General features: G+C 43.7%; 2 protein-coding genes across 5 annotated transcripts in view; one reads left to right on the top strand and one right to left on the bottom strand.

Annotated features, from left to right (window-relative positions):
* Nucleotides 1–25,701, bottom strand: part of unc5a (unc-5 netrin receptor A) — a 166,402-nt gene that overhangs the window by 119,947 nt on the left and 20,754 nt on the right. The gene's annotated exons all lie outside the window — the stretch shown is intronic.
* LOC128766904 (uncharacterized) lies at nucleotides 2,978–5,970 on the top strand. Its single transcript, XM_053878461.1, has 2 exons — nucleotides 2,978–3,114; nucleotides 4,153–5,970. Exons 1-2 carry the CDS (start codon nucleotides 3,040–3,042, stop codon nucleotides 5,923–5,925), a joined length of 1,848 nt encoding a protein of 615 aa, XP_053734436.1. The 5' UTR covers nucleotides 2,978–3,039; the 3' UTR covers nucleotides 5,926–5,970.

Raw genomic sequence — 25,701 nt, forward strand, 5'->3', positions numbered from 1 at the left:
AACTTCACTAGATTCATGAATCCAGTATGGTCACAGTATCATTCACACCATTGTTTAAACATCACCGATGGTGAATACACGCATCATGTGACTCTCTCGTGAAGACTGTCGGAACTGCCTGACCGAGGTCAAACCCATACGGTGCTCCTGACGCTCAAGAGCGCTGCGAGTGATGAGGGAAACTCTACATCAGTGGGGGAACCTTTCAATGTCAATGGGCCTCGGCCTGATCTCCTTCCATGCGCCGCATTGGTCTGCTAGCATCATTGTTATTGAACGTCATTTAACATGAACAATCGAAACATAAAACAAGTCATGTCATTATTTATTTAGAAACATTTAAAGCTTTATTTTGTTGTTCTCAATATGGTAGTTTATCATTTTATATTCACATTTTGTAGTTTAAAAGATAAGATATTTAGCAGATGATTAAAAACCATTTATAAAGCAAATAACCAGACTTACTTGAACCTTGCTTAAACGTTTATTGCTCTGAATCATATATCAGTTGTCAAGCTGCCATACAATTCAGTTTGTGCTAAACAATAACAATAAAATGTAGCATTTAAATTAGGTAAATGGATTTCTGTGAGCAGAACTGTTTGTTTCTTCCTCCTGTCTTGACTAAAAGTTGTCAGTTGATAAATCAAAACTCAGAATTCCAGTATGTTTAAAGCTAATCTGCTGAACTATAGATGAATTAACCAAACTATAGCTGGAAAAATACATAAATTATCATAGGACTCGAGTGTTTGAGTCCCATTTGACGCCCTGTTTACAAAGGGTAAATGCCAACACCTCGCGCATGCAGGGTTTTTGGCCCCACACGCACGTTCAGGAGCTCACCAGACTGATGTGAGGAGCTCGATAAAAGAGAATATGGAGGCCCTCAGGATTGGCAGTGAGTTCCGGATTTTCAACGTTGCCTTCGGACACTAACAGCCTGTAGAGTGGATGACCCACGTAAGAATCTCCTGCCTTCGCTCGATACTCATTCAAATGTTACGTCCCAGGATTCTGGAAGGGTCAGGTTCAGGGGGAAAAAAAAAACGTAGCACCGAGCAGTTGGCCGTGTAACCAGTCACCCACTGCTCCAACGATCTTTCAAGGAGCGCCGTGCAATTATTACCAAGGATATTTTTAAGCCGGATGCCTCGGTGGGGCGACATTAAAACACACGCAAGTATCAAGTCCTTCTGGTCTGAAGGATCATTTTAATATGCATCCACTTGTGTGGAAGCAGGTGCTCTGATGATGCCAGGCTGACGAGCTGGAGAGGTGTTGGCATCCCACGCCGGAAAAGTGAGGAAAATTTCGCAGCGCAGAGAGAATTAGCGACTCCCTGCTGAGCCAAAATGGACGGCTGCGGTAAAAGGGAAAAAAAAAGGAGGTAGAGGAGGGAAAATGACCTCTGAGGCGAGAGGAACGATCTAGAGGGGTGGGAGTGGATGGGTGGGTGGGTGGGTGGGTGGGTGGGTGGGGGTTAGTCCTTTGGGAGCGGCATATGAGGGATTCAAAGCCAGGTCACCTTCTCCAGAGAGAGCAGCTGTGAATACTCTGCCCCTGGGAAGAGGGTCACAGTAGGAGAGCTGGGGATCTTATACACCGAAGCCCAGATTCTCCGTCGCCGGCTTCACCCTGCACAGGTTTGCAATAACAAAGCCAATTAAGAAACCCAAGAGGGAAGCTCCGACTCGTCTCGCAGTCACCGCTCGCTGACTTGGCAACCGGAATAATAGCTCAGGAGAGTACCTTTCAATGTGGAATATAGAGAATAATAGCAATTACCAGTGAGTACTTCCATTTCACCCACTGATACGGCGACTCATAAAGCCAGATTTAATGCATCCCAAATGCCAGCCGACCCGCCACGCTGAAATAATGGACGCCGGAGCACGCACCACGCCGTGCATTTAAGGTATAAATGCAAGAACCCAGAGCAGTGGGAGAGCCACTTTGTAATGGCATGGGATGAGTGGTCTTATACATATTTACTGTAGGTGGCATTTCAGGTGACATTTGTTTCATCTTGGTTTGACATTAATTCAGGTTCAGCGGCAGGAGAATCGATACCAGGGTACACAGGTGGACAAGCAGCGTGCCCATCACCGCTGCTCATCCTCCGCCGTCTGGGAGAGGACTCATCGGAAACTGAAGCTGCTGTTGTCCACGCTCCTTCCGATGAGCGACTCGGGTCACATGCTTGCTCACCGTCCTGCACTTTACTCTCGTCTTTGGGCATAATGTCTGTCAGGTATGTGAGGAGTGGCGGAGCACCCTTGCTCGGACGGTCAGGCTTCTGCAAGGTGCTCTTCTGTAAATGTCATCTGGTAGATTTGAAATCCTCCCGGATCGATTGGACTAAAAGCTCTAATCTGATTGTTAAAAGAGCTGATTTGACAAAGCTGTTATCAAACCGATTTAAGCAGCAATCAATACTGCATTATGTGTGGGTGTCTCTCTCTCTCTCTCTCTTTCTCTCACTCAAGGACACACTCCGGATTGTCTAGCACTTTGAAAACCACCTGTATTGTACGGAAGAGGATTAGGGCCAGTAAAGAAAAAAAAATTTTTTTCTCAGAATTCTGACTTTAATCTCAGAATTCTGACTTTAAAGTCAGAATTCTCACTTTTTTCTCAGAATTCTGACTTTAAAGTGAGAATTCTGACTTTAATCTCAGAATTCTCACTTTTTTCTCAGAATTCTGACTTTAAAGTGAGAATTCTCACTTTTTTCTCAGAATTCTGACTTTAAAGTGAGAATTCTGACTTTAATCTCAGAATTCTGACTTTAAAGTCAGAATTCTCACTTTTTTCTCAGAATTCTGACTTTAAAGTGAGAATTCTGACTTTAATCTCAGAATTCTCACTTTTTTCTCAGAATTCTGACTTTAAAGTGAGAATTCTCACTTTTTTCTCAGAATTCTGACTTTAAAGTGAGAATTCTGACTTTAATCTCAGAATTCTCACTTTGTGACGTTGAGCAATGAATTGTGGGGCGGGAAACGTCAGATCGCTGTGTAGCTGTGAAGAGACAACATGTCATCGACCAGTGACTTTTTGCGCAGTCGAGGAGTTTCAGAGGACATCATCTCACTTATGGAGGAGCAGAGGGTGAGTAACATATTGCCTTCATTTGGTGACTGTTGAGTACTTAAAGGAAATGCTCCATGTAGCTTGTAGCTTCGCTGCTAATTCATATCACATTGATGGGATCTACCCGCGTGAATATGCAGATGAGGAGTCGTTGGTTCCTTCAGACAAAAGTATTCAAGAGACAGTCCAGATACGTCATGGTGACGTCATATAGCATTTGTAGAACTCGGCGACACTTTGCATCCAGCCCCTTTGCTTGCTTGACGGAGCCAGCGATCCGGTAATTAAGGAAGAGGCAGACACCGCTCCTCATACACAACATTGCTTTCATTAAATCAGTCAAATATACGATTGTAAAATAACAGAAACTGTGCGATCACTGAACAAACAGACAACATTTGAACAAACCAGCACGTCTTGACGCTATTAACCATCGTGCCATTAACATACATGCATATGAGCCAGTAATCTCCTGTCTTTGGTGACTTATTTTGCAGACATTCACATGTTCAGCGCACAAAAGAGACGTATCTAATGTTGTAGAGTCACCGCCGCCAAGGTGTCAGTGACGATGTGAGTGTGTTTGTAATATATTGGGAACTTGAATGAAGGCAACTGTTCGTTTGATGCGTGCATTTTATTTTACGCCCGTCACACTCACTCGCCGATGCTTCGTCAAGCCTGTTGGCCAACAAAAACCTTCCCTTAACCATCGCTAATATCAGTGCACTCCACTCCACTAACACCTACTAGGGCAACAACACAGTCTATAACACGGTTGTTAATTATATTTCTTGTTCTTATATTGCTGTCGTTTGTTGTCGAATGTGTTGAATCTAATTTTAGACTCACTAAGCTTATTTAAATCTAAGTAGTTTTGAAATAATATTTTTAGGCATATATGTACATCACAAATTATTAATATATTTCAACGTGTAACAGTTGCAGCATTTTTGTCAGTTTGTATTTTATTTACAATTTTATAATGCTTACAATACTTTGTGATTCTGTTATATTTTGATTGATTGTCTTTTTTTTGCTGTTTTTCTTGTGCAGATTGATAGTGACGTCATCTCACTGATGGATGATGAAAGTCTTGCCAATTACATCCCCTGTTATGGAGACCGAATTGCTCTCTTCAATTTTTGCAAGACAAAACAGCCCCCATTAAAAAGAAAAAACGGACTTTTGGAAAAACTCCGTGAAAAAATGAAACTCAGAAATGAAAGTGCGAAAGGGGACACTGCCTCAAAAACGAAAATACAACAGATTAAGAGGCAGAAAACCACAAGAAATGTTGCGATTGGATGGATACACAATGATGGAAAAATAGCAAAACAGGTGAGGGAGAAGCAGGGAGGAGGTACCAGAAAGGTTAAAATGTCCACAGAAGCTGGGTTAAAGGACATTCTTGAGGAGGGAAAAAAACTGTTTTTCCCTGGTGGAATTTCTCCTAAAGGATCTGAATTGGACTTCGAGTTTGAGGTGTGGGATTTCAAACAGAATTGCCTCACTGATGACACCTGCCAGTCCATTGGCAATATGTACGAGGCAGCAAAACTGACGTTGTTGCGTTTTTACATTGCAACAAGGCGAAAAGATGAGCAAGATGATGCCAGCACAACGACAGGGGAAGTCTTGGCTTTGTCACACAATGGCAGTGAAAACAACTCTGCAGAAATTGAGGAGGTCACAGTTGAATCAAGTGAAGTCTACGTATCTTTGGACATTTCTGTTGATTCAGAAATTACTTTTGGTCCCACATATGATGCAGAGGAAGATACAGAGGTCACATTGATTTACGATGGTCCAGCTATGCCTCTCAGTCCACCTGATCCACCAGATGCGATGACAATAACTGTTCACTACTCTGACACATTGAATGATATGATTACAGCTTTCTCTGATGACGCCATCTTGAACAAATCACTGAATGTGAAACGCATATTACCAGATAATAGAGAAGAAGCAGGTGTTGGATCTGGAGTGCTGAGGGATGTTCTTAGCTGCTTCTGGCAAGAATTCTATGAACGATGCACCCTTGGTACAATAGTTAAAGTGCCATTCATCCGCCATGATTTTCCTGAGGAAAAGTGGAAAGCAGTTGGGAGAATCCTTGTTAAAGGTTACCAAGATTGTTGCTATTTCCCAAACAAACTTGCATTTCCCTTCCTCGAACAAGTGCTTTTCAACTGTGTTTACAGTGATCCGAAAGCCCATTTCCTGCAGTTTGTGAGCAGCCAGGAACGAGATGTGTTGATGGAAGCAATGAAGGACTTTTCTGAAGTGGACCTAGATGATCTTGTTGAAGTACTTGACAGCTATGGATGTAGAAGGAGAATCACAGCTGAAACCTTTCCCACAATACTGCTGGAAATAGCACACAAAGAGCTGGTCCAAAAGCCCATGTTTGTTATAGACTGCTGGAGGGAGGTTACTCTTCAGCATATCTCCATCAGTCCTGAAGCACTCAACAAATTGTGCTCTGACTTGCAACCAACTTCAAAAAAAGTCTGCCAACTGCTGAGATTTGCGACTGATTTAACCCCAAAGCAGAAAGAAGTGGCAAGTCATCTGAAAAAGTTCATCAGAGAGTTGGATGAAGTCAAACTTCAGAAGTTTCTCCGGTTTTGCACTGGCTCTGATCTTGTTGTTACAGACACCATTCTTGTGGAATTCCAGGAAATGACAGAGTTCACGAGAAGACCCGTGGGGCACACCTGTGGGAAAGTTCTGCATATTGCTGAAAGCTATGAAAATTTCCCAGATTTCCGATCAGAATTCAATGCAGTTCTCGAAAGCAATGTTTGGATGATGGACATTGTTTAATTGTTTTGCACCCTTAACTAGAGGAATATAACGATCTAAAAAGTTCATGGGCTTCATTTAAAAGAAAGCCGAAGATGTTATACTTACTATTGGGAAGTTGTTTCAGCAGCTGCATTGTTTTATATGGATATATACCATGCTGCTACTATGAAGAGTAATATTTTATTGCATTCAATAAACTCACTCTTCTACAACTTTGTATTTCTGTCTTCACCTGAGTGTTTATTAAGTGTGGAAATATGAAGGGTCTCATAATGTTGTTTATATGTTTGTGTGTTTATGTAAAATGTTTTTTGCAATACATAGTACTTCAAAAATATTTATGGAACCAATCGAAACTAAAAAAACGACATTGTAGACAGCGAATTAATACACAGGAAAATATTTTCTGTCACTCATTTTGGTAGGTGAAGTTTTACATAGATTCATCACAACTCAGGTGAAATATTTAATGCCCTTTTATTTATTTGTGACTTACAGAAAATACATTTAAAATGTCGTGTGAAAAATCACAATACGTAAACTCAAAGGACAAAAAATGTGTAGAATTCATTCTCTTAATGACACAGTTAGATGCCGAAGTTTTAATAAATATTACATCAATAGACTTGTCATACAATCTTCAATATTTCTCCCCTCAATGTAATGTACAAATCACTTGCAGCTAATGGATCTGATGGAGCATGCCATTCATTTTCCTCCATGAGCAGACAACACAGCTCAAAAACAGTTTCATCACAAGGAAACGGGGCTTTTGGCGTGCACTCTTCCATACATACAATGACCTCTTCCATTTCAGCAGATTTCAGTCGATCCTCAGCACTGTGAATGGCAGGGAATGAATACATGACGACTGGCCGACCTGAAGCTGCATCACCGGTCAACCTTGATCTTATTTTGTGGGAGTTCCATGTGTTCACAACTTCATCCAGCTCATCCTGCCCAAAAAGCGGAATAGTTAAGTATTGATATTATTGACATTTTGCCCAGCAACTTTATGAACATTCAATTTGCTTGTTTGAGTCATCCCATCTACAGTATGCACTATGCAAAATGACAAAAGTATCTGTAGTACGTCTGACTGTCTTACTTCAAGTATTTCGGAATTAAATTTTTACCATTGATTAATTTCAATGCAGAAAAAATAATATGCACAGACAAAGTCTTTTACCTGCATCAGATTGAGAAAGCAGAACTGGATGAGGCTTTTATCCAGAAAGTTTCCTGTGAAGTGACCATCATCCTGAAGAGTTTGAAATAAATTCATCCAGAATTGTGCACTCTGTTTACGGAGGGTGGTCCACCATCCTTCAATGCGCTGATTGGCGGTACTTCTTCCATAAAGGAAACTTTTGTCCCCTGCAAAGCTATCTGAGTGGTTTCTTCGCAAAAACATTTGCATCTGTTCAACATGGCCATTTTCTGTGCCCCTGTCAGCACGGATCCTTTCTGGGCATCCACCAATGCGTGAAACCGTTTTAATAAAGTAACTTGCAACCACCTTCGGATCATTGTTTGTGGTGTAGGCCTCTGCCCATAATACGTATCGGCTAAACCCGTCAATGCAGCCATGGATGCCAATCCCATAGGGTTTCAATTTATCATAGCCATCCATGTGCCAAACAGCATTTGGTCCTCTGCAGCTGTATTGCCGTCTTCGTAGGCGTCGTGCTCTTCTTAATTCCACACCAACAGGGTCAATCATTTTTATAATTTGCCGTATTGTGTCTTGTGACACAACAAATCCTTTCTGAATTGCTCGTAGATGAAGCCATCGATAACCTTGCATCTGCCCACTCGTCATGATCTCTTGCTGGATAAAAGCCAACACTTCTCCCAGGTCTGACTGGTTCTTTCTTCGATACAAACCAAGTCTTCGGCATATTCTCTTCAGAGTCCGAATACTCATGACAGTCTGAGCATGATGTGCCACTACTGCAAGTATTTCTTTATTGCTGAGTGAAAGTCTAAAGCACAGCTTGATGAAGTCATCCAAATCTGGCTTTTCAGCCGCCACTGTGTGAGTTGTAGCCTCCATCAGTCACTTTATCTGCACAAGAAAAGATAAAAACCAATCATATTTTAGAATTACTGAAATAATGTAGCGTCTGACAAGACAGTATGCATATTATATATTTTGTAAATAATAATGTTCGCATTTATGGTGTTGTGTCAGTTTCAACAGTTCACTCCACTCATCAACCTTCCCAGTTAGTAGTAAAGTACAGACGTGTGTGTGCATATGTGTGTCTATGTGTATATGACATCACCGTGACATATATGGATTGTCACGTCAGTCTCTTTTTTATGAATTAGCAGCGAAGCTACAAGCTACATGGAGCATTTCCTTTAAGTACTCAACAGTCACCAAATGAAGGCAATATGTTACTCACCCTCTGCTCCTCCATAAGTGAGATGATGTCCTCTGAAACTCCTCGACTGCGCAAAAAGTCACTGGTCGATGACATGTTGTCTCTTCACAGCTACACAGCGATCTGACGTTTCCCGCCCCACAATTCATTGCTCAACGTCACAAAGTGAGAATTCTGAGATTAAAGTGAGAATTCTCACTTTAAAGTCAGAATTCTGAGAAAAAAGTGAGAATTCTGAGATTAAAGTCAGAATTCTCACTTTAAAGTCAGAATTCTGAGAAAAAAGTGAGAATTCTGAGATTAAAGTCAGAATTCTCACTTTAAAGTCAGAATTCTGAGAAAAAAGTGAGAATTCTCACTTTAAAGTCAGAATTCTGAGAAAAAAGTGAGAATTCTGAGATTAAAGTCAGAATTCTGAGAAAAAAGTGAGAATTCTGACTTTAAAGTCAGAATTCTGAGAAAAAAAATTTTTTTTTTCTTTACTGGCCCTAATCCTCTTCCGTAGTATTGGACCCAATACACACTGGGATTCATTAGCAGGGAACAACAAGACATCGGCGGTTTTTTTCCCACCAATGTTGGGCCATTTAAAATATGTTGAAATCCCACGAAAAGGCTCGAGGAATCCGACACCAAATATGGCTGCTTCTTCCCTGAGCGAGGTGTCGCTGGCTTCATCAGCATGAAGGCGACACAGGGTTGACAATGACAACCCTCTCAAGTGTAGAGTGGAAGACACGGGAGGGGGAAAAAAAAAAATCATCCAATCTCTTTGTTATTGTCCTGCTGTCAATGTGAACAGTGCGCCAATTGAAAGACACCATCATCAGTCCTCTGTGTTCATGTGTGATTGTATTTTCCAGAGTGGAGTAATGGCCCATGAAGAGTTGTGTGGTTTCCATTGAGGGCATCGTTTCTCACAGAAAAGCAATGTACATACGCAGCAATTTCAACTTCCTCTCCCGCCTCCGTCGCTGTTTATTCTGCACACGTACTCCACTGCAAATGAAATGATCGCCACACTTACCTCTGAGCGAGTCCGCCCCGCACCCACAGGCCTCGATCCCTATAAAAGTGGGGTGCGCTTCATTACGTCAACCAACTAAACACGTTTTTCTCCAGAGCACTGGGGGGCAGCTGCAAACAGAGGCGATGGCAGATGAAGGGCCACCAGCTGATCCGCTGTCAGGTCGGCCGTCTGAATGGATGGAGCTGCTTGCTTATTCCGCCAGCATCTTTTTTGTGGTAACACGTCTGTGGCTGTGGCCTCATGCGTGGCGTGGTGCTGATGGCCAATTAAACTGCTCTCTGATGAGCCATGCAAAGGCCCTGCAAGCAATTAGTGTGGGCCAGGAATCTCTGCTCATTACTGTTGTAGATTATCAAACAATGTCTCAAGCAACATGTGGCCTTGTTTCCTGAGATGCTCAGCGCATGTTGGCCACGTTATTAAGGCTGAATAACACGTTAGAGTGGCTGACAGGAAGAGCATCGCAAGGCTTGGAGCCGCCTCCATGGTGACGGAGGAGGCTTCTGTAAATGGGCATGAGATTATTTGATGTTGTGATCTGTTTATTTCAGGTCACACCAATAAAGAGAGCTCACACATGCCAGATTTGCCTTTGCCTGGGTGGTCTATAGCAGGGATTCTTAGCCATAGAGCCAGGTTGAGAAAGTGATGGCGCCCTCAACAGTAGACACTGTTCATGAAAGCACCGGTTTCAGTTCAGTTTTACACTTCACTCTTATAATTTATTTTATTATATGATATTTAGACATCGTTTTATTATATGTATTTTATTCAGAATTTTATTCAGTTTTTCCCAATTTTCTCAACAGTTTGCATCACAGGTATTTTTTCCTTTTTTTTTTTTTTTTTTTAGTGATGAACATGACTTGCACCTGCTTCTGCTGCTGGTTGGACTTTTCGATGACAAATATCTTTGCGATGATCACATGGTTTCATGTCATTTCACAAGGTTTTGGTTTGTTTATGTGTAAGTAGATTAAATATGGTTGTTGATCACAAATGAAATCGAGAGTCATGAAGCAGTTCCATTACTTGAATGGGCCACGGGCGCATTTGTGTGGCCCCAAGATCAAGGTCTGTGGTACATCTCCACATCTAAACCGTGAAACTGATGAAAAAAAACATGATTTGTTTTGAAAATATTAGATGGATAATCATGGATGAGTTCCATGGTATCTTTGGGAAGTGGAGGATGTAAACGTTGAGGATGCAAGACAGGTTTGTGGTCGTTCGCTTCACTGGAAATTAAAAAAGGGACCCAAACTTGGAACAGAAAGTGAAGCATTTGTTTCCTTAGTGATTCACACAGTGGTATTCACGAACAAAATCTCAGTCGAAAAACATATGATCACTGATAGAGTGGACTGAGTGACGCGGTCGCCATGTTTGTTTACGAGTGAAAAGAAGCTAACTGCACTGGGGAGAAGGGGTCACACAGTGCTTGTCACATGTGAGCAAAATAGCCATGTAGATCATAACGGCGGATGGAACAGGGATCTAAATCCAAGTGGTCCTGTTTCCGGTTGGGGGCGGGGCTATGGAAACCCTGTTTCAAGATCCTGGCTAAAAGCCTGTCACTGAAGCGGAGCCGGCAGTAGATGGCGCACCAATTGTGCTCACATCTTGTTTAAAAACAGTCATTATTTCTTATGGGGAAGTTTCTGAACTCTCTCTCTCTCTCTCAAAAAAAAAAAAAAAACAACTTAATAATTTGAACAGCTTCTGGAACAAATTAAGTCGGAGTTCCAAGGACCCACTGTATATCATGAACAGAGTCAAGCAATAATTAATCAAGGAAACTTTGGATTAGAGCATGACTCACTGGGGAGACTGTAGCTGTAAATACATGTTTTTAGGGAAATAACTGTCAGCTTTTATAGTAAAAAGGCAAGTAATGGTGGGCACCAGATGGCACCGTAGAAGCAACGCGGGCATGCTTAAAAGCTTGGGGGTGAATGTGTGTGCGCTCCGGGTTTCTGGTGGTTCAAGAAGTGTGGCGTGTTTCATTTCAATGGGGCAGAGATTGATTGAATAAAAGCCAAAGGTGTAGGAATAACAGAGGTGCACAGCTGAATTACACAGAGGCCAATAGAATAACATCCTGTTCACGCCGGCGCTGACCGACATGCTGCTAGTCCATTTAGCCAGTTTGGAAGCTTTTTTCGAAGCTTTTCTTCCCCCATCTCCCGCAAAGTGCACGGAAGGCAGGTGGCTCTAAGTAAAGGCATATGGCTGCAGCCTTAGGAAAGGGAGCGACTGATGGCTACTCTGATGGCAGAGAACTACACGAGCCCAATGATGGACGTTCATCACCTGAACATGTGCACCACACAGGCATGTTAGGGAGCTTTATGGACCCCAGTTTACAGCACAGCCGGGAATAACCCAGATGAGATTTTTTTTTTCCTCTCAAGAAATAGGAGGAAAAGCTTTCATCAATATCAGTTTGTGGCTGGAAGATCAAACATTTGTGAAGCTTATGGTGTGAGAGAGTGAGAGTGCATTCAATGGGCCGTCGGGAGTCCTACCCTCCCGCAAAACCCCATGTGAAGGGGAGACTTTGGTTCTCCGCCACCGACAGTGTACACTAATGCTCAACCTGTTGTGCGTCGCACGAGTCAATTCCGTGCACAGAATTTATTAGAGAATAAATGGATGCTAGGAATGAACACTTAATACTAGAAAAACCTTAGATTAGATCAGAGACAGAAAGGCGAGAGCAAAAGTAGCGTGAAAAATGTAATACATATCGAAAACAAAATAAAGCGCATCATTAAAATAGACATTAAAGACTGGAATGTGTGAAGATCGACAGCAAAAGAGCTGACTCATGAATTCTGTCAGAGAGCACTAGCAGAAGATACAAAAAGATAAGTGATATCATCGGGAGAATAAACATTCATTAAAGTCAGCTGGTAAACAGACGCATTAGGGCAATGATGAAATAAAGTGACAAATAAAACCACGGGGCAATGAAAAGAAGACGACTGCGGTGTATGGAGGCGTCTCTCATTGTCAGGTGAAGGACTCCGAGTCAAGATTCTCCCTGTGCCTTTAGATGACACCACACAAACATCACAATTGCAGAACTTGTCATTCGCGACACCAGCTAAAACAAGAAAAACGTCAGCTCCATCAACAACTTTTGTGCTCCACACAATGTCACTTTGTCAACTTCCATAAGCGGTAAAAGGCGAAGGGATGGAAATTATTTTAATTAACACTGACACGATAATTATGAGCTTGAAATGGCCTTGAGTGATGCTTTATTAGGTTAGAGGGGAAGATTAGCAATTAGACCTTAATAGAGAAAAAAAAAAGGAGTCGGAGAACGTTGCGGCTGCGGCGAGGTCACCATCCACAAGTCGAGTGTCGCATCGTCAACTTCAAGTCGGCTCTCGGGGTTTCAACTTGCTGTGAAAATGACATTAGACTGGAGCACTGCTCCCCGCCGTCTCCTCCCAGGGCTGATGGCCACTGAGCGACATACGACTGAATAGCGTTTCCGTCCAGCAAATGGCCAAGCTGAGCGCAGTCCTGAACATATGGACATTAGCATAAGCTGTCACCAGCCTGCTGGCTCCGAGGCTGTGCAGTGGGACTGTCCTACATAAAGCCCCGCCTGGTTCTGGTTGGACAACAGGTAAAGTGGGCTGGCAGGGGTCCAGTGACTGGACAGCTTGGAAACTGGCAGTCAGCCACGGTGGTTTGTGGAAACTTCAGCTAAAAGGCATGTGGGAAGTGACGCCACATTTGATGAGCACGGCTCTCAGGATAAATGAGCTGTTACTGCTCTGAAGAAGCAGTAAAACAGTCGCGGAAAAACCAAGTGGTAGCCAGGAAAGATGAGCAGAAATATGTTTCATATAATACTAGAACATCCTTACAATTAACATGTCGGTGTAAAGACAGACGGGGTTACGGTGAAACATCAAAATCCTTCTACTTTGTCAACTACCGTTCCTCTTTATTTAGATAGCCGTGATTGTTCGAGTAGGTAGGAACTATGTTTTATTTTCAACTCAAACTGACAGTTTGATATAATGGAATGTAATTTTCAAATCGCAGATTTAAAATACAAAACCGTGGAGCTGAAGCCATCTCCATAAAACCACAGTAGAAAACCTGGCAACCCGCTCCACCACTCAGAGGCGCCGCACCGGGCAGGAGCGGTTCAACAACAGCCAAAGGTTATCTGGACTGTCCGAGCCACGTCTCACATGTTGGCTCTTTATTCGATCACTTTCCTTGTCACCGTCGGATCGTCTCTGTGACGGATCCACTGTGATTCAAAGCCTGTGTACAGTGTTGAACTTTGAAAATGCAGCGGATCCACTTTGCTTTTCGTTGACTGCCTCCCTGCTGGAGAGTCCAGCAGGACTGACAGTACCCATGTGACGGGATGTTGATGGTGGGGATAGCTATCAACGCTGTGACCAGGCCCGGGTTGAGAGTTTACTGTAAATATTTTTGACTTTTTTTTTCTTGTGTTGCAGTGCTTTTGGTCCTTCATTCAAGTTAATGTTTACATGGCTTGAAGACAAGTTTAAACAAAACCAAATCACAACGCCCAAATGGTCCACCCTGTGTTTGAAGATTTTACTATTCCTAACCTGCTCCCCATTTGGCTACAGTCTTTCTCAGAAAGCTCTTTTTCTCCTCCAGGCTATTATTCAGTGCTCACTGTGTCAGCAGCTTCCCAACTTTCGCTACTTTGGGATAAAAGAGTGATGCTCCGACCTACGATATTGGCCTCCACCAGTCACTAAATCACATGAACAACTCCTGAACTCCACTGAGGAATGATGAACAGTTGTCCTGCCGCAGAAGTAAGACGTGCTACTGTAAGATGCTCCAGCAGACATGCAGCACAACTGCAATTACAAATGTGAAATTTACATTTCACAGTAGAGCTGCAGGTCGGTTCAATCCCGAACACTACTACCACCTGCTTGAACTGGAATATTAACGCTGTCAATCACATTTCATACGCCAGCACCCAGGACATGAGGTCAAATAACAATAATAACAAACAATAGAATGAACAAATAGTATGAGGAAGGTGAGACTGTTTTTTCCAACTACTGAATGATTCATTGTGGTGCAGAGAAAAACAACAAGAATGTGATACAAATTAAATTCTACGTTAAAATGGATTGCCTGCACAGTTCGGCACGCTTGTTTGTATTCCACTATTTCCACTGGACGACGGTATCCTGCAGCAAATGAGAAAAATGTCTCTCCATTCCTGCACGGTGTTCAGTCAAAACTATGGATTTCCAATACGCGGAATGATCCACTCGCAGAAACGGGGCGACCTGAGTCAGCTTGCTGGAGAGCCGGGCTTCCTCGTGACAGGAGCTCGCTCCTCCGTGAAAAACATTTGGAGCGGCCCACATCTCAGCAATGCAGATTTCTCGTCTTGAGCGTCATATTTATCTTGTAAATGTCTGGCAGGCTCAGCTTACAATGGCTGATGTGTGCTGAGCTCTGCGGCTGCCGCTTGGTGCCACGGCTCCGGCACCTCAGCTGCAGACCTTTCAGAGGCGATGTTTCGACATCAGAAAAGCATTCAGCATCCAGCACAGCAGGGTAAACACATACAAGCCTGGAGTGTTCAAGTGGGCAGGAATTTTCATGCGCACATAAAGGATGGAGTTGGCAAAGGCTTCCTCTGGGAGCCTGATCCACATGGAGCTGGCCCGGCGCCACCCTCAGAGCGCTTGAAGGCGGCATGCCAAAAGGAAGATAATTACTTCTCACCTAAAAGTAGCAGAACAAAGCTTGTACTTTAGGGAGGTAAAGTTTTGTTTCCCTGAGGAGACCCTTAGAGAAAACATCAGCGATCTTTGACTTGATCCCGCTGGCCTCTCCCCATCTCATTTGGTGATCTCAGGGTGACAACATATGCAGCTGCAAGTCTAAATGGAGGATGTTATCGCTCCTTTTTTGGGATTCACGTTCCATTAGAAGACTTGATTGAATCCACCTGCAATTCTCCGGACATCAGCGGGAGGACAAAAGTGGAAAATTGAGACAGATGAGGAGCAAATAGGGCGACTGATCTGATCGTCCCTGATCTCCCTTGGCTTATGCATTTCCCTCCTACAGCCATGAATCAAGTTGTGTAATCTCTGACTGAGCCAAATTCAAAAAGAGTCGCAGCAGACCTTACAAAGGCATTTTTTTTACATCCAAATATGAAGCCAAGAAGTCATTTATCCAACTGTTGGAATTGCACTGTAGCACAAACCCATCCTGACATGCGTCGCTGTCTTAGAAAAGACGTTCCTGTCGACGGTTCTTTCGAGGGGTGCGGTGCAGTGATAGGGGTCGTGACAAGCTCGGGAGCAGATGAAAAGCATTTCCAAACAGGTGAGTAGTAGAAACAATGTGCTTTGCTTATCACATCAAGGAAAACATGAGAAATAGCGGGCCGTTTTAGGGCGGCCACCTGTCCCTCGCGAAAAAGAGAAGCACGGCGTGTTTGACGTGTAAATGAAGCGTTTCGAAAGCGCCGCTCCGTTTTGAAGGCGTCCTTGAACGCAGCACGGTGGTTTTTCACCATGCACAACTTCGCCGCGTGGGATGTGAGCGAAGTTGCGCATGGTTGAATTGTTCACGAGGACAAGGTGAGAGTCTTAAATGCAAAAACTGCGACGTCAGTGGAGCAAAAAAGTGATATGTCTCTCAGCATTACAGGTCAGTAATTAAAACCACTGAGTTCCTCATGTTCCCAACAATGTCTTTAGTTTAATGTCACAGTAGTGACAATGTGTATGTTTGTAAGCCTGCAATTGACTTGCAGTATTTAAAGGAATGGAAAAATAGAGGAAGACCAGAGTCCCTGGAGAATAAGGACAACATGAGAGCTCCAGAAAGAAAGGACAGCACCAAGGCCAGGGTTGCCTCAGGCTGGACTCCAGCCAGGAACTTCAGCACGATCCACCACACATTCATTTTCACACTCGCAGCTGAAACGCCATTCCGCTCAGGAAGTCAAATCTCTCCATGCAAGAGTTTGAAATTCACATGCCGCTTATTCATGATGCTGTCTCGACTCCCTTAATACAAGTGTCATCTCTTTACATATGGTGGAAGGTGCCGCTATCGGACGCTGTAAATCCTGAAGTGAATTCCACAAACAGGATACTTTGACTTCTGGAGGCACCATCCCTCAGGCGAAAGTGCAGCAATGAGAAGATTATGATGCACGGCATTTACCCGAGCCACGGAATGCAAGATCTATGAAGGCGGCGGTGATTTATGATATTTTCTTTTACGTGGATGACCTATGAGCATCACGACACTTTAGAAACCATCCCTCCGTGCTACAGAAATATTCCGGGTGGGTGTGTTGGTTCTCGCCATCCATAACAGATGTAAATGAATCACGGCTGCAGAGCTCTCCAAAGCCTCCGTGGTGCTGGGAGTGAATAAACTCGCAGCTGAGGAGAAGCTCTCTGATACGGGAAGAAGAAGAAGCCCTGCGGTTTGTAGTTCTGCTTAACCTGGTGAGTCAGCATTTAGGATCACAGTAACTGACTTGATATTAGTCCACTCTCGTGGGAACATTTGAAGAACATGTCTGTCATGTGAGCTGTGAACTGGTTCATGCCATTCCAAAGATGGGAAGCATCCAAACACCAACACCGAGGTCTGATCCGCCGCTACAGTAACAATTGTTGTGATCATGCCGCCTCAACATACAGCAGACAGTCGCACTCATCAAATGCATATCTTCTTTTTCATTAAACTGAAGTCACGAGACAGACGAGGAAGGGAAAACATCATTATCGGCGAGGTGATCTTTCAGAGAAGGACATGTAGAAAACCTTGGGATAAATTCCCATTAGCATTAAAAGCACAGCCGGCTGAGGGGAAGGTTTCCGATCATTGAGCTGATTCAGATCTGCTGCTCATTAGTTCTTTCATGCGAATCATGTATCACAGTCAGGCAGACGACTCACCTTTCCAAGAGAAAAATACCTTTTGGCTCATCAGAAGTGATCGAAGGAAAACATGTCCGCACCGTGGCACAATGAGAGCCACGACAGAACAGAGATGTTGTGACACACAGCTGCATCGCAGTGTCCGTGTTGAGTCATCCACGTTACAGACCGTCTTCTGCCCATGTGATTTTGCTCCAGATCTGTCTGGTACCTTTATATTTACACTGCATGCAATATATGGAAGGACAGGATTTTAGCTAGCTAAGAAACAAGAACAATATGATGCCCCGTTTTTCAGCAGGAGAGCCCAAATTTCCGATCATTCGTGCCTGCATAGTGCCCTATTTGTGGTGCTAACATCATGGTTTACATGAACAGGGTGTTTTTCAAAGATTGAAATATGCTGATTCTCACGGGTTGTTTGACCGGCAGATTTGCCACAGTGGGCCCCATATTTGTTTTCGTCCAAAATCCTGTGGTTCTCTCGCGTGTTGCAACACTCAAGTTGTCAGTTGAAGTTCTAGAACAACCAGGCTCATAGCTGTGGAGACGATGGGGCGTGCTGGCGTGACGCCTCTCTTCCCGCTACACGTAAACACCACGCCTTCAGAACAGAAATACAGAAGTGAAAACGTTGAAATACGGACATGATTTTGGTGGTTTTGACGTGTTTTTAATTGAAGAATAATATGAACTCGATGACAGGTGTGTGCAGAGCTCAAGTCGCACGTCCGAAGCGGTCAGACATATGGAGAAACTGTGGACGACAGCTCCATATAGCAGAGAGACTTGCTTCTCATGATTAAACAGTAGCGTTTCTGAGACATTGTGACGTCCTTCATCAAAAGAGTCTGCAGTAGAACCTGTCCTCCTCATTGAGATGGGTAAGGAAGGCTCCCTGGAGCTTCTTATGTAGGGTTCCAGACATATTTATGCAGGGAGGAGGCCTCGGGGCAGATGCAAGGACAAATCCTGGGATTACTGCAGGAGGACTGGAGGTGGCTTCTTGGGAGAGGAAAGCCTTTCGACTTCTGAGGAAGAAAACAGGGCAAGAAGAGGCTTTCCACCAACAGCATGGTTGACCCCTTCCCTCCTGACACAGCAAAGGTTGCTGGATTCAAAGCTTCACTTCATTAGCTTAAACGCTGATGAAAAGACACAAACGTCGGAGGCGGCTGCCGGCAGTGGTGGAAGTAGCGGCATGCTAAACGTGCGCTGACTGACAATGTGACATCTTCTCAAGGCTCGGCAGGAGATCAGCTTAACTCCTCATAAATTTTATATTAATGCCAGCGGTAACCAAGGTTGTTTTCCTCACCGTTCTGAAGGTCCATTAAACAGCCGATATATTTTATTTCAGTCCCTTCACCTAAGCAGCTGCATCGCGAGGCTTTTACATGAGAGAATGTTTATTCCTGCCAGTGCGACTTCAGTGCCTCTCTGTTAGGCTCGACTGGTTGGGGAGATAAAAAAGCTAACAGCAATACCTTCCTCTGCACCTGTAGGTTCTGCAACCTTGCCATTTCAGGAGATAATAAGACGAGCTGTCTAAGTGGGGAGGGAGGGGAAGCCATCTTCCTCAGATCTTGCTTACCGCTCTGTTGTATTTATCCCGCAGGAGGAAGAATTCAACTTGATAACGAGTCGCTAAAACCTTTAGTCCCGAGAAAAGGAGATGAGAGCTGTCTATCAACATTTCTGCTTCGGCTGGGAGACAGAAATAGTCGTCTCGGCTCCTCAAGAGTCTGTGCAGCAGCGTGTCTTGGCTCATACCTGCCCGCGTCGAGACTTTCTCTTCATAATTCCTAAAATAACACAGCACCGTCGCAATACAGCAGGCCACGGCCGCTCTCATTAAATATAGCCGCTGCCATGGAAACCAAACTACCCAAACATAAAAGAAGTTCAGCGGATTCCCTGCACTTATAAGACAAGTCTACATGAATTAATGGCTATTTTAGGACGCTCCCCACCCCAGCAGGAGACCTTTGCTAATCACCTTTTTTCAAGAAGCAATTTTCACAGACAGATCAGGCTCCGGTGAATCCTATTTTAGACGTAATAATGAGTAGAACAAGCCTGGCAATTTGAGGAAGCTTAAAAGGTGTCAAACGTTGCTTCATTGAATCGACCGAACAAAAGGGCACCAACTGGAAATGTTCTTCTGCATGTGCACTTGAGCGATGTCTAATAAGACAATACAGCTGATAATATATGGTCACCCTGTAACATATACGGCCATAAATAAACTACTCATTCACCTGTGTATTTGCAGACACAATAGTCACAGACAAGTCACTGTAAACAACAACATAATCACTGATAAGTCTGTAATATTTTGTTAGTAATGCGCTGCCCAGTCGCAAAATATTATTCCAATTTCCATTTTAACATGTGTCCCTTTAGCGAAAAGAAAGAGATTTTATTTCAGAAGCTACAATGTATTATCCGTCACCTAAAGTGTTAAAAATGAGGCGTTTTCCTTAACTTCTTTGTCACAGAGAGCAGTTCCTTTGACAACAGACTGAAACAGTCCTCCGGAAATGCAATACAAAGGTGAAGAGAAGAACTTCCATATTGCAAAAAAACCAAACCCCCTCGTCCCACAGCTGATGTCTGTTAAAACCCTCTTTCAACCGCAACACTTCCACTCCTCAGGAATTTAGGATCCTTTTTTTGCACTCGTCTCATTTTGACTTAAAACAAGGATTCTGACAGACTCGAGTCTCCTTCGTCTAAACGGTGTCTCACTTCTCACACACACACACGTCTGCCAGCACCAGCGAGCAGCGCAAGTGGTTTGATCTGTGCTTGAGCTCCATTTTCCAATTGCGAGTCACAGAGATATGAGCGTGCATGTCTGGCACTTAACAGCCATGAAAAGTAGTCAAGGAAAGCTTCCCAGTCCCTCATGTCACGCAGTCAAAAACATGGGAGATGGACCGGAGGAGCCAATAAAAGCACACACACATGCAGAAGTGAATGAAAGAAAAACTCTCTCTGGAGTGATTGTTTATCTTCACGGCAGCATGGAGAATTGAAATCCACAGCTATAGATAAGACATCAATCTTCCTCAGCGGGCTGCGTGAGTAAATCTGATTACCACACAATCATTTCCCCTTTACAATTGTTTTATCTGCCCATCCAGTGGCTCGGCACCAGATAGCTTACAAAGCGCCTGGCACGAGGTGGGCTCTGACACCGCTCACCTCTCCACCGACAAGCCGGCTCTTGACCAGGATTCAAATGTAAAACGGCAACAGCAACACATGCGGTTGCTTCACCAAAGCCTCATGGATCTTTGCAATGCGGACATCAACCGGTGAAATGAGGAAAAAGGGACGGCAAATCCCAGCAGGCAACACTGCAAACAGCGGCGTCATCACACATTTAATTTGAGGCTCAAATACTCTTCGTGCTCCCACCAGGAGCCTCCTCCACCTTCATCTTGCGCATCCTCCCCAGTCACATCAATCCTCTTCATGTCCTCATTTACCACATCATGAACCTGACTGGTTGTCTTCCTCCTCCTCCTCTTTCACCTGGCGTCTCCATCCCTCCCTCCTGCTCATGCAGCTAAATCGCCCGGCCTCCCCAACTTCCTCTGAGCATCTTCTGCCTCCTGTCTTGGCAACACATGTCATATCTAGAAAATTGTCAGGTGGAATTTTACCTCTCAGGGTGACGCTGAGATGGCGGATAGAACTTTGTTCTATTTTTAAGAGATTAAATAGCCTTTATTCTTCCCACAATTTGGAAATGTGGGTTGTTGTCACCAAGCACAGGGTTTCAGCCAGGATTTATTGAAACTGTGGCAGGGAAGAGAAAGAAGGAAGCAGAGGAGAAGGTTTTGTCATTTGTCATGGTATTTTTTTCTGAAAAACACACAGAAAACTGTCACGTTCAAGTCCATCTCCATGATGTGATATGTGTTATACCTTTGTTTCCATGTCTCCACTTTGTTTACATAAGTTTAATCCTGACATTTCATCTTTAGAAAGAGAATTTGGCAGCTCTCCTTTAAGCCGTGGCGGAGCTCCGCGCCTGTTTACACGCACCTGAAACCCTGCCAACGCTGTTGAGTGAGTTTTATTTTGGGGTTAAGTAGGTGTCAGAGTGATATTTGTGTTATTGTGTCACCTCATGAAAGAGATTTCACCTTGTCAAGAACTCCATTTGAGTCCCCCATTTTCACGTAACCTTAGTCTTTATTTTCCTGGGAAGGGAAAGAGGCGAGCAGCGGAGACCCTTCCAGTCCTAAGTGTGGTAACAATGAGCGGTAAAATCGTGGGGGGTTACCTTGATATCTGTCCATCACTCTGAACGACTGATCTCAAACAATCCCACGTTGATTTTTTTTCTCCCCCTAATAACTTATTAACTAAGAAATGATTCATTCTTTGGTTGAGCAAACATTTAAAGCTTTTAATGTAAATAACTTCGGAAATCTGTCATTTCATTTGATGCGATTCTTTTTCCATAAATGTATAAGTAATACGTCTGAAACCCATTAAGTCCCCAGAAAACAGCAAATCCGCAGTGATAAGACGTGCCCTGCCAAAACAAACTCTGATTATGTGCATAATTGCTGTGAAATTCCCTGTTCGTTCATCTAAAAGAATTTAAATTATATTTACTGTAAGTCACTCCTACTCAACACCAGCCTGTGGATCGGCGGCGTCTCAAGCTCCTGAATATTTTATGGAGACAAAGACAAACCTAACTCCTTGGTGGATCGGATAAATGAGATAATGTAACGCTGGAGTATTCCCAGCTTCTCCACACTTCTCCACTAATCCAGCTGTGTGTTTTCACTTTGTCATGTCACTACCCATTTCAAAGCGGCCGTTTTTTTCCACCACAGATGGGATAAAACCTTCACACTGAGCTTAGTTTACTTGTGTGCAGCGAATAAGCATTGACAGGCACCAAAACAAATTTGGGCAAATCAGGCCGGCCAGCAGCCGAGCACATCGACGTGGTGCAAATCTCCGCTCCGCTGACAGGCATTGTGAAGAAGCATTTCCTCAAAACACACCAGATAAAAGGCTAATTTCATCCAATTTCGCTTGAGGGATGGTTATCGCACCATTCAAATAAGGTCAAAGAGGGAAAAGTCACAGATGTGGCGATAAGATCTTGGGTGGAAAGCAAAATAAACCCTGTAACCTCTCACAAAATGAGTCTGAGCCACGTCTCTGTCGACCTGGTTCTCCCTTTTATTACCTTCAGTGAGGTCAGGATGGCTGGAGACAAAAATATGGCGGGCAAGATATGGCAGAAATAGGTTTGTTCAATATTAGAATTGTGATTATTAACCACAATTATTCAAGATCCCAAAGAAATACCAGCATACAGTGTTACACCCTAAAGAAAACAGGTGTAAACAGGAATATCCTGTGTCGGAAATATTTAAAATTTGGGGAAAATCTTTTTCTGAGCTTAAATAAATGTGGTTGCATTATATAGACACAAACAAATATAAATCATAAAAAAACATGAATTTAGAAGTTTGCTATAATTTCCTTGCTATCACATGCTTTTTCACATAACTACTACATTGATATTTACAGTTTTATTTAGTATTTACTACCACAGACATTCTTCTCATGTTTATGGATTTATAATGAAAATCAGAAAATGTATAGAAAATTACATATTGTGTAATCCTATAATCCCTTTCTTAACTTCTGACCACACCTCTCTCTACTTCCACTACCTATTATTAATAATTATTATATTATTACTTATTTTCGGTTGCCCCTTAATAGCTGGCCCCTGGTACATAGGAATCGAACACAACACCTTCATGTCCCGTGCACCTTCTCCTCAGGGTTTGCCACAGCAAGTCAGCTTCATGTCCTCATTTACCGCATCCACATCTTCTTCAGTTTCAAACTGTCTCCACTCCATGCCCTCTCTATGACACGTTTTACTTTTCAACAAAAACATCGAGTGAGTGACAATATGGCAGTGCATCAAAGCAGGACTGTCATCACTTCGGAATAACAACTGACTCCCTCAGTTCAGAGCCATATCGATCAAGCTTTGGGAAAGGTTACACTCCAACAGAAACACTGTGATGGAGTGGCGGAAGGTCAGCATGAAATCCACCAAGTTCGGGGTCAGTGCATCAGGACCCAACAGAACCATATGCAGCTGAAGCTCTTCCGGGCCACATCACGCAGCCGGTCCAACCCGCAATCGTAATGGCCACTTCAAATGACTGTTAATAAAATATTCATACTGTAATTACTAGATTAACCATCTCAAAACGACTTGCTGACTCATCAGCAATAGCAATAAGCCTAATAACCACTCTGAACATTTGAAATGACCGTGAGAGCAAATGAAGTGTACCAAAACAATCCAGCAAGTCTCACATGATCTGTGAATTCTTCCAGCAGAATCTCATTAAACCGGAGCGATGATGAATTCGGCAGCGCGGGTCTGAGGCGGCGGCTGCACCGTGAGACGGTGATGGAAAAACTCATCCCATCAACACAGCTACCTGTCCTCAGGTGATGGGGAAATGAAAGATCACTGCAGCCTGTCTATCGCGTCTCAACTCCCAGCCAGCGCAATACAATAGAGCAGCAGGTTTCCCAGCACCAGATCCTCTGTTCTGATCAGTGGCTGGAGTTCGGCAGTAGGGGGCGGAGCAGAGGACGGCGTGCGGGCGGCGGCGGCGGCGGCGGTGGTGATGGATGGACTCCCTTTCTGGCAGGAAACAGTCGAAAAATCAATTCTCACAATTAATCCAGGTGTTTCACTGCAGGGAACCTTCATCTGGAACCTGATCATTTTTAAATCCCATGAATCTGCCGCATTAGCAGTCCGTGCAGGTTTTCATGGATCATTCCAAAATCACCTGTCGGCATTCATCTCAGCAGCCACTTCACTGTGCCGTTTTTAAGGATCATTATCGCCGCTCTGGATGATGATATGCCGCCATGTTTAGAAGTTATGATGCGGGACTGAAGCGGCTTCAGGAGGTCGGAGGGAAGGCCTTCACTCCCAAGGCCTCAGCCAACGGGCAAGATTTCAACAAGAACATGAAACAAAATTCAATTTAATTCAGGCTGAACATGTTCTTCGCTTCACTTTCCTCAAGTTTTGGTGTGTTCCGAGCGTTGGGGTGTCTCTGAGGGGGAGGGAGGGGCAATGTTCCTGATCCAATCCGGATTTTGTGAGGGATAACTCTCACCATTACCTATCAGTACAGATCCCATATTTATTCTACACATGCTTCATTTAAAAAACATCAATGTAAAAGAATAAGATATTGAAACAAATGAATCTCTGTGACGTAGTCCACGACGTTTGGTCCACACAAAAACAGTAGCATAGTGCTAAACTGACATGTGAAGCTCCAGTCATGCTCAAAACCACCATTCCTCTCTGTACACGGGATTAACTGGGCAGCAACTTACAAGTGTATAGTGAGAAACCAGTGAGTCGCAGATGAAAGTGTCGGTTGGAACTTCAGACTATACTCGATACCATCCATTCTTCCAAAACTAATCGGGTCGGCAGTCAATCCTGAGTATCGGATCGGAACATCCCTGTTGTACATCTTTTAAGGTCTATCTTAATGGAGCACCCTGAGTATAAATACTGAGTACTTAGGCCATTATACGTAAAGTTACTTTGAGGTTTTTTTTCCTATATATATTGTCTGTGCTGTGTTGCTATGTTGTGACAGTCATAAGTTTCACTGCTGTGCAAACACAAGTTTCACAATAGTCAAAAACTGACATTCAAAAACTGAGCACTGCCGTAAAGTGGTATTGGAAGAGTACGTGCACTGAAGCCCGGTATCAGACCGATACTGTTATCGGTGCATCCCTAAAATATGGCAAAAATACATGCAAAAAAACGAATGGCGAGAGCATAAAAAATAATAATAATAATTAAAAAATCGAAGCCACCACAGTCTCATAACTTTAAAAGCAGGCCGCTGGTTCTCCATGTTCTGGAGCATGCAAGCATCTCTACACCTTTTATGCTAAGCAGACCTGGTACGTTAAAGTTACCTGTCGCGATAAGCCAGCCCACGTGAAGACACATTCACGTGTTGGTCTGGTGCTGTTCACCGTGTCAGGCAGTTGCTAATGTCTCACTGCACACACCTGGTGGTCACACCTGTCGCACGGCAGCGTAGGGGAGCGATGCATGTGAGTAATCCTGATTTGTTTTGCCCATTGTGTGGCGTTATCTCGCTGACCTGTCACAGCTGTATCGCACACAGCCTCATTGGATTTGCAGAGCTGGAGGGAACAGGGCGCACCTATGCCTTCTGCTCTCATGCTCCGTGCCCCGGGTCCTCGGACACATTTTCTGGGTGCCTTGACAGCCTCCACAAAGTCAAGTCTTGTGCGTGTCGCGTTGTAACGTGTCGCCTTTAAAGAGGCCCAACGC

This window comes from Synchiropus splendidus, chromosome 11 (genome assembly GCF_027744825.2).
Source record: "Synchiropus splendidus isolate RoL2022-P1 chromosome 11, RoL_Sspl_1.0, whole genome shotgun sequence".
Classification (NCBI taxonomy): domain Eukaryota; kingdom Metazoa; phylum Chordata; class Actinopteri; order Syngnathiformes; family Callionymidae; genus Synchiropus; species Synchiropus splendidus.

Coding starts and splice junctions, on each gene's coding strand:
- LOC128766904 (XM_053878461.1), top strand. CDS start 3,040: ATGTCATCGACCAGTGACTTTTTGCGCAGTCGAGGAGTTTCAGAGGAC. Junction 3,115..4,152: donor CACTTATGGAGGAGCAGAGG/GTGAGTAACATA, acceptor TTTCTTGTGCAG/ATTGATAGTGACGTCATCTC.